This window comes from Anneissia japonica, unplaced genomic scaffold, assembly GCF_011630105.1.
Source record: "Anneissia japonica isolate Jap-2015-1 unplaced genomic scaffold, ASM1163010v1 scaffold1165_len1893470_cov193, whole genome shotgun sequence".
Lineage (NCBI taxonomy): Eukaryota > Metazoa > Echinodermata > Crinoidea > Comatulida > Comatulidae > Anneissia > Anneissia japonica.
Window position 1 is genome coordinate 223191 of NW_022709613.1, and position 13142 is coordinate 236332.

Here is a 13142-nt window from a genome sequence, read left to right on the forward strand (position 1 = left end):
CATTTTCTATTGTGAAATTTACATAATGAAAGATTTCAAGCAAGTGGTTTACATGTCTGTATGTAAAGAAAGAAAATATTCTTTGGATTTTAATTTTGTAAGAAATAAATATATATGAAAAATCTGATTTACATTTACATAATTTATTTTTACTGTTTTATTGTTTTGATCAGTGTGAAAGAATATTAATAATATTAAATGATTTGTAGCTTTAGTTAACCTGCTGATCATTTTAATATGAAAGTAAAATTGATGATTGTTGGCTTACTGAATCATATCCTGTTAAGACTATCAAAGCATCTTTGTACTTACTGATATATGTTATATTGAACATACATCATTTGTGGTGATATCTAATTGAACCAAAATTTTAATTCAATGAGCATAATAAATTGTAGAACTCACAGAATTCTCTGTGAGCTAGACAGTTGTTCATCCTCTATCTCAACCTGTGCTTTGACATTTTAGAACTATGCCCTCCCCCCCACTTTTTTTGCTATGGGACTGCTTTATATCTACCCTTCACTACATCGTAGAACCTGGGTGTTCAACATTTTTAAGCTGGTGGCCATTTCCAATCTGTTGAGACCAGCGGTGAGCCAACATAATTGTGTACTTCTAAATTTGACAGCCTCACCCATTCAATTTCTCTTTATAGGCCTGCAAGTCTTCCTAATATATGCCTATTTTAACGTAGCCTTTGTTTTTCAACATAAACTATGATAGGCTTCGGTTTGTAAAAATGAAAATGCAGCCTGTCGGATATAGAGTGGAGGATAAAAAAACTTCCACACAGGCACTAGATATTTTCCGAGCTAAAAATTTTCACTCAAGTACGAAGTAGTTAAAAACAATACCAGCGCCAAAAATTCCCGGACGAAGAGTCAGATATCCTCCAAAATTCCTACAATTACCACTGTCTTGAGGGTATTTGTAGTTTGTGCTTGTAATTCAATACAGACCAATTCCCATTTTAAGCATTTTGACATAGTTTAACTATCAGGTTTAATCCTTCTTCTGCAACTAGACACAATGGATTATTAATAATTATTAATACCATGTATCATATTACTGTATGCTACTAGACATAATTTTTAATACTACCAGGGCAAAAAAACAAACATAACACCATAACTCATTATAATTAATGTATTTTGTTACTGTGCATAGTGAATACTTCCAAGGCCTCTAGATGCATTTACAGTCATGACAACATTGATCATATGATCAAATGCAAGGAATGCATCCTTAATAATACTGCAGCTAGTAGTCAGCCCATTATGGCAATCAAACCCACCTGCTGCCCACTCATAAGGCAATGCGTGACTTTTTTTTTATACCTTGTTTAGCCTATTCACTTGCCAATTATGATTTTGAATGAAAATAAAATTTTAATTTTGGCTATTAGCCAAAAAAATAAAAATAAATGGAAATTTCAGAAATAAATCTTTATTATTACACATGCCGCTGCCTTGTAATTGTATATTTCTTCCTGATTAACATACCGTAAATTTACAGCACTTTACTACACTGTTTATATTCACCAATAACATTTTATTTTTATGCTCTCGTCTGTCTGGATGTTTTTGGCAAAACAATTTGCTAAAGAAGGAAAAAAAAATTATTTTTATTTTTTTTCTGCCCTCCTCTGACTATCTTTAAAAAAAAATAAGTTCATGAAACAATGTATAACAAGTCTTGCCTTTATCTGTACACTACAGTGGTAGTTTGGAGGAAGCAATAAAATTATTTCCTCCACTCCATAATTTACCATTAATTTCCCGTGTAAAATGTGTAATACTTCCAGTACACTATTTAGCCGAACTGTATAATTTTTTTTAACACGTTGACTGCCAAACCTTTTTTAAGGTTTCTTCCCATGTGCCAAAACAAGCTTACATGTACAAACATCACTTTTTTGAAATTTTATCTAGTCATATACTGTATAATCAAAATATTAAGGGACGAGCACACTCGTCGGCGGCATTGTGACAGCACTTTTTACTGCCTATGCCAAGTGCAAGTTTTCCTTTCCACTTTTTTGCATGGGTTAGTATATGTTCAAAGGGCGACCCCACTTGTGCCGCTTGAGTGTACTGCCGGTAACGTACGGTAACACAACAGCAACACCCTGTGGGATGACTATCGCTGGCAGCCAACGTGTTAATTTGAAAATGGCTCCGGAGAAGTAATGTAATGCCTCCAATGACTGCCGGTTGAGCTCTTTCCAGTCCTACTACTCAAAACCCTGATATTTAGATGTATGTTTTCCTAGTTCTCGACCGCAATGATCTGAATATACCTTTTGTCATTTGGATGTGCCCAAGCTCCTTACATAATAGCAAAATCAATACGCTATTTTAATATAAGTGTTCGTCTCCTGATGTGACCTTTCTTCCTCATTATGTCTTTGTATATAGTTATTAGTGATTGGTGCTAATACGTGCAGGAGACATGATCCATTCGTTATAGGCAATGCTTGGTCAATGTAGATACCATTTATTAAATATACTGTATCAAGTCAAACAACTTTAGCGTTACTGTCTTGAGCATATTTTTCATGTTTTAAACATTCTGTACACACATGTGTTTGAACAAGACATTGCTTTTTTTCCCAATCAGTTCATAGAAAATAAAACATGGTTAATCACAAAAAAAAAGCATATCACATTTTGATATTTCTTAATTGCAACATATCTGACTTTTAAAAACAGAACACTGGCATTATTGCATTTTTATCATTAGAACAATTGAAGATGGACAGAATTGCAACACTGTATAATGATAGAGGCATGTTATAGTCAAGTTGACATATAAAATATAAAACACCGGTAGCACTTTATAGATTTAAATGATTTATACGATACGATACGATATGATAGAACTTTATTGTCACAACAATATAAATACAGCTATGAGATATGGATCCGTCAATACACTCGCGTTAAGTTAATATAGAAAAATAATTAAAATACAAGCTTTTATTACAAGCTTTTGCTAGCAGTCTATGCTGGCTTCATCAGATGCAGTATAGTTTGGTGCAGAACATTTATAAGATCCATGCATACATATCACCATACACTATCTCATGAATCTATAAATAATTGTTTTTTTCCTCTTTGTGTATGGGTGACTGTACATAAAAGCAAAGCATTCAATAGCTTTTGTAATCTGCTCTATAGCATAGCTTATTATTACTATAGTATACTTAATATTTATGTGTTAACAAACAAACATGGACAGTTACTGTGTAAAATGTCACATGAAAGCACTTCATTCGCAACTATAAATCAAAGCTGCTATAACATTGCTCAATCAATAGGCTAAATTTTTTTGGTCACCAACCATTAAAAAATACAATTCTGATTTTGTAATAAATATTACAGCACAAAAATAAAATTAATTCAGTAAAAGATTGTGTTGGCCATGCATAACAACGAAAAATCTTGAATATACCAAGATTGTTTTTATTTCTTTATCCCCTGATATATCAAGATTAAAAAGAAATAAAGTTTGGTCAATTAAACCACAAGGGGTTATTTTAATGCCAAGGAAGCAATTCAGAAATTATATAAATTTGTTCATGCCATATCTCATCTACTGTGTACCTATCTATCATTTCAAATGCCACTTTTTACTATATTATCCTGTTATCATGCATTATGTAAACATGACACGTAGATAGTTATCATCATGTCTGGAAATTTTAATAAATATGAGAGATAACGTTTATTCAATGGAAACCAGCTCCACTGAATATCAATATGAAATATTAACAACTTGCAACAATACGTACTGTAATACCACGGTTATGACTTACTGTAATACTAACGTATACAACAAAAGACAAATTTCCAATTTTACATGTTTTGTACTGTAAGTGATTTGGACGATATACAGTCTCCTTCTAAAGACCCCTCCAATTAAATACAACCTCCAATGAAGACCTTTCTGCAGCTTCAAATGGATGTATCTTTTATTTTTATAAGAAAAATTTTTCTAATTAAAGACCAAAGCTGCTAAGACACTGAAAACCCCGGTCTCAAAAGTAGTCTTTTTTTTTTATTTTGGAAATTTGAAGTTTCAAACAATTTAATAACAGTAAAACACATAAATGTTAAAATACAGTATTGCAAGCTTTAAGCATTATTAATTATTCAATTTGAGATACTATATGATATTTCATGTCATGCTTATATGCTATATTTAGCACCTATATTTTAAGATAATTGCATAAATATTTTATCTTAATATTTTATTAAGTCTAAAAAAAAATCTCAAGTTCTTGTTGGCTTTCTTACAAATGTAGTTACCGGTGGGTTTATAGGCACTTTATATTAAAGTTCTCAATGTGCGGATTAATCGTACACTCAATGTGCACATTGATCATACAGTAACCTCTCCATTAAAGGTCACTTTGTGTCTGAGCTACCTGATAAACTGATGCCAGCTACTTTTGTTTGTTCAAAACAAAATCCTTTGGGCAATGGGCATACCTGTAATACCTTCTAAAACTTCTCCAAACCACTTAAAATTGGCCCAGAATTCCCTGTCTTTCTAGAAGCCAGGCAGCTTAGCTTCACTGACCCCATTCAGGACTTCATCTTAGACACTAACTCCATGGTCTCTGTTGGAAATTGTCATACACTTGTCGAACACTTTTTGTCCCACCTTTAGTACTTAGAGCCACCACTGTTTACAGAGGGTTTTAAACAAAGAATTGTTTGATGTTACATTCAACAAAAGATTTTTAAGGTAAGTTCCAAATAAAAACTGATGGTGTAATATGGACTAAAATAAAAGTACAGTAATTGAAATTTAGGATTTTTTTCTATAAAGTTAGGCTAAAAGTTCAAGCTTCTACATGTGAATTAGTCTCTGTTTCATAACTTCTCTTTATACTGAGCGAAGTACTTATTAGAAAATTAAAATACTACTGGCGATTACTTGCTTGAAAATGGTGGGCCTAAGTATTTATGAATGCTTAAACAATGTCCATTAGCCCTCACTGCACTTGGCATTGTGCTAATTTTTAACCACTCCCTAGTCTGTGGATCAAAAGATTTAAGGCTAGACGTAACATTGTTACCGCCGACAACGTAGATCTTCTCTTTCACAACTGTGGCCGCAAACAAATTTCTCTCATGGTTTGACATCGACATAGGTGGCAGTAGAGCATCGCATTTGATGTCGTAGACTTGCATCCCATTTTTACCACATCCACTCATGAAATAGATGATGTCATCAACGATTACAACAGGGATGCTTCTTCTTGGGATGTTCACCGTCTCTATAATTTTCCATGTGTTGTTGATGGTTTCGTAGCACTGCATGTACGGATACAGGTTTGACTGGTTAAGAATACCACCTACCACATAAATCTTAAGTTTGTGTGAAACGACGGTTGGAGATGAAACAGCAATTGGTAGTGGCTTCACGACTTCCCATCGGTTGTCAGCTGGACAAAATCGTTCAACCGTGTCCACTACCTTATTTCCTCTGTTTCCACCAATGATGTACAAATAGCCATTGACTCCAATGGATGAGTGCTGAGTACGTGGAATTGTAAAATTTTGGCATGAATGCCATTTTTCTTCATCTACATTATAACAATACACATCATTGCTAAACTTCTGGGACTTTACTCCTCCCGAAATATAAATACAGTTGTTTAATGTTCCTACTGCAAAATCATATATATCTAAATTAGGCAGTCGTGTAAGAGAACCCCAGCGATTTGATGACGGATTGTAGTAAAATACATCGCGTACAAATTTATGATCTTTGGAGAAACCACCAACCACCACAACTATTTCAGATTTGGTGGAATATCGCGGTATAAGGGTAGAATCTGAGAGATAGTTTTCTCGTAAACGTAGCTGACTGTTCCGTGCACTGCGAAGCATGTTTGAACACTCAAGATTTTGTTTAATCAGCGGATTATCAAGCTGATCCAGCAAAAAGTCTGGTCTTGCGAATGGCAGACGGACGCAAGACAAAAGTGGTGGCAATAATTGGTGCGAGTCATTCCGCTCGATCCAGGCAAGAATAGCTTTGTAAGAGGACTCCTCTCTGTCAACATTCAGTTCATCACTTGATAGATATCGCTGTAACTCGAGATGCGTTAGCTGATAATACTCATCGTGCTTAACAACTTTAGTGAAATTCTTTAAGGCATATGCATGTGCTTTCTTGTGGAGATCCCATAGGGAAAGGCTCTCAGAGAACTTTTGTATGCCAAGACAATTTGACGGATCTAGGTTTTCAATCAAGAAGTCACAACAGGCATCGATGACTTTATTATATTGTAAATGGCAAGCAGCTTCTAACAAAGCCTGGGCATTTGTGTCTGTTACTGTTACTTCGGTCGTGTACGAAAAATCAACTAAAAGCGAAAAAATCTCTGGGTCAATGTGGTCATTAAAGTGTACCACGCCACTGACGCTTTCACAAAGATTACTTGTGAACATTGCACGGAAGTATTCACTACTACAAGCAAGTATTGCACGATGCACATGGAAGATTTCACCGCTTACGTGGATAACAGTATCTGTTAGGTCTCCAGATTTTCGCATGGTGTTCAATGCGCAAAGTATCTCCTTTGGCTGACTGGACTTTTTGATGCTACAGTGGTCATTATTTGACTCTGTTGAAGCACACTCCATCATATACTGGATAATCCTGCTGTCAAAGAAATCTACAAGTTGTTTTCTTTGGTAGAGTATTATTAGCCTGAAAAATAAGCATACCAGTTAGATTATAGTATTACTCGCACACTTTATTCTAATTCTAGAAAGTTAGGTTTTATTATAATTTTATCCAGGATACAAGTTGTTGTCGTCAGTTTTCATTCTACCGACAAATGTAGTTCAAAGCAAGTTCAAACCTACTAGATAAAGTGTATTAATATGACAATACAATACCTGAATCATTTTTAAAAAACATGTTTTTCTACAATAAGGTGTAAAATAAATTGCATTTTATCTCATGGCCTACTATATAAATTAATTTATTTTCCCTTAAAAAGTTTGCAGACCTCTTAAAATTAAATAAGATCTATGTTTCTCTAAAATATTATATTCTTGAGTACTTCTTCAAGAAATGTGTTAATACTGAAAATTAGGAACCTTTTAAACTTAATAACTCTAAGATTTTTATTTGATTTAAATTTTCACAAGAACAGTCTGATAATGATTTGTGAGTTAATCACTCATAATATATAAGGTAAAGGTCATAACCCATGTTCAACCTCCACCTATGAAATAATTGTGAATAACCTTTCATTTTTTATTTCTTTTGACTATAGTCATCACGTTTCTGAGAAATAATTTCCCTTTGTTTGATTTTTTACTGATAATAATATCACCATATACAGCAAAATATGGAAAGCTATAAACCATATCATCCTAAAGGCTTCTCCCAACTTGGGACCCCTGGTGTTAAATCACAACATACTATAAAACCTTTATGTTCATTCACTCACTTATTAAAACACCATGTACAACAGGATGAAACTATGTGTTGCTGTGTTACAACAAGCAAAATGTTTTTATGTGAGAGAAAATTCATACACTTTTTTTTTATATGAACACAATACTGAGGCTGAAATCGCTTAAAAATCAGTGGCGGATCCAGGGAGGCTCAGGGAGTTCGGACGAACCTCCCTCTGTAAAGAAACGTAACAAAATATGTCTACTCTATCCTGGCTTACAAAATGCATGCTTACCTACCTAGAAGCATACAGTAGGTTGGCAGATCGGACAAACAAGACTTAATAGCCCAACTAGCCTTCAATTAAATAGAACATCGACGTCGTAATAATTTATGTACGAAAGAGTGTTCTTCAGGTCTATCGGTTCATCGATCCACGGAAGAAAGGCTACGTACTGTATCCAACTGCTCAATATCGTTGGCATACAGTATAATAATATATTACATATGTCTTTGATTTTTTTTCTCTATGTATATGCCTAAGAATGAGATAAAATTACCTGACCTTTTTCAAGAGGGGAAAACCTTTAATTTTGAAGAATTTAAAGGTCATTATTAAAGACACCTCAGAAGTCGGTAAAGCTCATTTCCGGCCATATAGGAATCCAAATTTTCCCGGGGGAGGACCCCACTTTCAATTTGGAGTTTTTAGAAAACATTTTGAACCTCTCTCTTTCAAATCCTGGATCCGCCCCTGAAAATTAAGACCAAAATAAGACCAAATTGAGGCAGAGGTAATACTGTATGTCAAATGAGGTTTTTATTTATTTTTTTTAAATAGGAAAACCAACAAACTTAACTGTACCTAACACCCTCTATAATACAGTACAGTAATATACTGCTGTACAGTAATATTTTTGTCTGTTTGAAAATTAAAAAAAAAAGATAAGATAAAAATAAGAACATTTTGAGACAAAAAAAAGAAAAAAAGAACACTGAGTCTGGTCAAAATTTTACAGTTTCCTTATAAAAAAAGATTCGGTTAAACACCAAGCTACACTCACTCTGAATGTTAAATTTCAACAATGGATTATAACAGGGAATTTTCTCAACCAAGCTATTGGTACAGTTAGCAATCTTCACAAACAATTAGATTATCATACTTTATTGTACATGAATATTTAAAACCCATTCACCTTCTACCAGACACTTGTTTGTACTGTACTTCACCACAGAACAATAGGTTGGCAGTGTACACACAGACAAGGAAATGTTATTTTTAACCTTGTCTAGATTGTTTACACAAGCCTTCAGTATACCAGCATATTTAATGTACACCTACCTAGGTTAAAAGAGGAATGTTATATGGGTAGATTTGGTGCTTGGTTTTCCATCCCAGGGTCCATGGTCCTGGGTTCAAAGCCTAGGTATTAGGCCAAATAAAAAAAATTAATAGTTTCTCGTCCCCTCGTCCATCCATGTTCTCTGCCTCACCAATTTTATTTATTTATTTTTTGTTTTTATTTCCTATATTTTACTAAATGTACGAGAATCTGGCTAACTCACACCAGTAAAATTCCTCTCCCATTGTTTGTATTCGGGGGATACATATGGTATGAATCATGCCTAATACTGTACTTTTATTTGCTTTCAAATCAAAAGGGCGAAAGTAGTAGCCTCATTCTCCCTTTTTTTCCAAAATATGGGATGAGAAACTACTTTTTTTACTTGGCCTTAAGGTCATGGATTTCCACCCCACTTTTAATACTGTATTTACAGAGGTATCAAGTCTCCTGATAATTTGGACGGCCTTTCTCAGTCCTGCGAGCTAGCAAAAATCACACAGAAACTTTAATCATCTTCTACATATTCATAAAAAAAAAAATTCTGCTAGTAATGGGTAATGGGTTTTTCAACTCCTGCATAAATGTAATAAGCACAATTATTACACATGCCATGGAAGGAAGAACTTGTCAAACAAGCATAGAATGAAAGAAATATGGTTATATCTACAGTTCAAACCATATTCTTAGGGGAAACCGACTAAAAATCCAGTTATATTTTACACATTTTTAAAAATACAGTAAATGTTTAAATTTAATTAATAATTTAATAATTAATAATCTAAATAAAAGTTTACTTTTTAATATAACCCATAAAATGACTTTTAGCCCCTGTTTACCAACAAAAATGTCAGATTTTCTATAGAATCCTGCTTAGTCTTAGGCTACAGTAAAAAAAAATAGAATTGTATAGACTGACCCTGATTTTAAGTCAACTGTGCTTTTAGCATGGAGGTATAAATTTTCCATAGCTTGAGCAATACAACATTGATGAATAGAAATTGAGGCTATTATTAAAAATTAAAATCTCTATATACATCAACACAGATACTGACAAATGTATGCATATTTTAAGCGTGGAATGAAAATGCGTGTCCGTGTAACAAATGGTATTTTACCACACATTCTGAAATTTTTTTTTATGTGCCTATGCCAAATGCTACAAAATTTGTTATTTCATCTACATAAGTCAAGTACTGAGCTACAACAGTAGCTTTAGGTACAGCAACAATAGAAAGCACTTAAAGTCAGACTCCGGAGGAAAAGAAATTTTTGATACGTTGTAGAACTGATTTTTCTAAGACAGAAAAAAGTAGTTTGATCAAAAATTGAGCAACGGTGAATAAGATACAGATTTTTGAATATTTAAAAACTGGGGGGGAAAAGGTGTAAAAATGGGCAGTTATGCCTCTTTTTCCTGTTTTTCCTCCGGAGCCTGATTTTAAACAAACTTGTACTGTAGATTTTTATTTGCTTCCTCGTTTTTGATCATTTTTTAATTGTATGAATTTCAAAACAATTTCCTTGTACAGTATCATATTGTATGTGCTATGGTATTCAAATCTGGCCTGATGATGATAATGATTTACAAAACGCATTTATACAGTAATATATGATATTGATCATATGGTCAAAAATAAGCCCAAAGGGAAACTAACTTAAAAATCTTTTTTTTTCTTATACATTTCTAATAAAAAATAGTCAAAAATAAATGTTTAAAAGTTAAAAAGATGCTGTTTTTGAAATTTTTTTCCATAAAATTTGACAGCTATATGCATATTGTATTTTCGGCGCTCGAGATTTGATTTTCCCCTGACGAACTGCTTGGAAATTCCTCGACAGGGGGTCTAAGCGGAGGGTCCAGCTTTCCCCGATGGGAATCCTCTTGGACCCCTGCTAGCGCCACCCCTGCTAGCGCCTCCCCTGCTTTCTGTTGAGGTAGGTCTAACAGCATACAGCTACTGGCTTAATTATATATAATTGACTCGTAATATCATCCAAAAATGACAGCGTGGTCAGTGGAAATTAACTTGTATACTTGATCCATCAATAATTAGCATATTTCATAAGGTGATTTCATAAAAGCACATGAGTGGTCCCATACAATACATACAATAAACAAAGAAGGAAGGGTGGTGGTGTCACAAAATGATACCATAATAAATAATATTGTTAGTTAGCGGGGAGTAGGCCCACCACGCCTAAACGGCACCTACCTGTCTTACTTATCTGAAATTCAAATCCAGTTTTAAGGAGCTTTTCATTTATAACATCGCTCTTCACTTGAAAACATCGAATCGACCTATACCGTTTCCTCCGTAACTGTAATCGTTGTGTTGGTTCTGAGCGAGTGACAGCTGCTCATAATTATATTAGTCTCATTTCCTCCAGTCGATATGTAGGTAAATATATTTTTTGGGCATATAATTACTGTCTGGGATCTGTACAACAAAGACTAGTCAAAACAATCTTACCTGCGCGAGCGGAAACTAGACCACTTTTGCGGATAGCACCTGGCCGAAGTCGTCGAACCAGTTGTCGAACGAATCTCATTACAATAAAATCCCCATGTCCCGTTTTACCAACCAAAGTCATTTATTATGGATGTAGCCAGTGCTGAGGTGTGAAAATTTGAAGAAACAATGCATCTAGATGGCCGGAAATTTCACTTTTATTTTATATTATAAAAATCATCATTACAACACCAGTAGGCCACCGTCCAAATGAAACTCAAAATTCCTCATTATCTCAGTTTTATCAGAAACTTTTAATAACGCTTGTTTCATTGCATTAAATCATATTTAAAATTTTGTACAAGTCTGTTAAGTTAATGATTTTAATTTAATGGTATAGAATTGCAGGTCTGGGTCATATAGGCCTACAGTTCATTTTGACAAAGGCCGGACATAAATGACATTGCGGTTTAAAAAAAATTGATTTGCATTGAAATTTTTAAAGAATAATGGCGAAACGGGGGGGGGGGGGGCACGTTGGATCCGCCCCTGATATTTATCAGCATAAAAAAAACCTTTTGAAAAAATTCACTGAAGAGCCAACTATTTGAATCATATCTACAATTAAAAATTTGAATGTAAAAAAATCCCGTCAACGGGCATTGAGATAATCCTTTGCTGTATTCTTTTGCATAGACCCTTAATTTACTATAACAATTTAAGGGTATTTGTTGAAAATAGCCAATCAGCAAAAAAAAAAATAATTTTCTTATCTGTCTGCATTTGAAGAATTCTTATTTTGATCCTTAAAAATAAATTCACATTTTTAATTTAATTTTTCGGGTATTTTACTTTTTTTCCAGACAATGCATCTTTATAATTCACACTAGAAGCGAATAAAAAGACAGCTTAAAAACGGCCATTAGTTTTCCAATCCGAAATTTTTGTTGGCATCCGGACTGTTTCGGCTGTAAATTCGTCCAAGTTTTAGTTCGCACAAATAATACATTCACTCGGCGCTCGAAGTACTGCATCCGCTCGACTATTGAATTAGTTAGCGGCATGACAATTATGGCTTAGCCTAGGGCCCCTAAATATCATTTTTAATGTTTCATAAATTGTGAATTAGGTTACCTATCACTCAATAAGTATGATATGTCTTTTTTTGTCCATTGGTGCTGGACTGTGTGCAGCTTTAGGCTCAGTTTGTGCGAAATTGGCCTTAAATTCAGACATCCTAATACAAATGTGTACAACGGGGGCGACAGCAGTTTTCGCTGCCTTGCCTGCCTTTGGAAGTTGGCTCAGACTTCAAGATGGAAGCCTAGGCCTACGCAGCAAAACAACTTGTGAGACGGTGCGATAGGTTGTACATATTTATGATCTTCACATTACAGTAATAATTTAGGCAGCTTTGTATCAAATGTCTAGACAGAGCTATGTGTTTAATTTGGATTTTAATGATTTTATTTATAAATAAAGAAGGGTGTGCTATTCTTACACCAGACTTAAACCAATCCTTCTGATTGGTTGGATGTTATTGTAGAAATCGAATCCTTGCATACAATAACAGGGAGGGAAATGAATAGGCCGGGAGGTTCCTATCTCAGTGGCAATGTACATACAAGGAATTCGATCCAACTCGGCCACAGTCAACTCGGCCACAAGTCAACTCGGCCACAAAAAGTTTGGCTACAGTCAACTCGGCCACAATTCAACTCGGCCACATGTCAACTCGGCCACAAGTCATTTACTGGTACTACACTTTTAAGGAGTAATTCATCAAGTATAAAATACTAATTCTTTAAGTATTACTATACTTATTGTTATTGTTATTATTATTGCTGTTATTATTGCTGCTATTATTGTTGTTATTATTATTGTTGTTTTTATTACCGTTAGTTTTAATATTAAT

The 13142-nt window shown here is 34.2% G+C and overlaps 2 protein-coding genes across 3 annotated transcripts in view; one reads left to right on the top strand and one right to left on the bottom strand.

The window, feature by feature from the left end:
- LOC117106865 (kelch-like protein 24) overlaps window positions 1-13142 on the bottom strand; it is a 16477-nt gene continuing 3335 nt past the window's right edge. Inside the window, exons 1-2 of one of the 2 annotated variants that reach the window (XM_033248356.1) lie at window positions 10991-11125; window positions 1-6732 (exon numbers count right to left, since the gene is read on the bottom strand). In XM_033248356.1, the coding sequence (XP_033104247.1) occupies window positions 4944-6668 (1725 nt within the window). In that variant the 5' untranslated portion in view covers window positions 6669-6732; window positions 10991-11125 and the 3' untranslated portion in view covers window positions 1-4943. Of the gene's footprint in view, window positions 6733-10990; window positions 11126-13142 lie in introns of those variants that run through there. The other variant, XM_033248357.1, reaches the window with a different exon arrangement.
- LOC117106866 (transmembrane protein 42-like) overlaps window positions 12281-13142 on the top strand; it is a 20549-nt gene continuing 19687 nt past the window's right edge. The window contains exon 1 of the mRNA XM_033248360.1: window positions 12281-12584. Within this exon, the coding sequence (XP_033104251.1) occupies window positions 12378-12584 (207 nt within the window). The 5' untranslated portion in view covers window positions 12281-12377. The remainder of the gene's footprint in view (window positions 12585-13142) is intronic.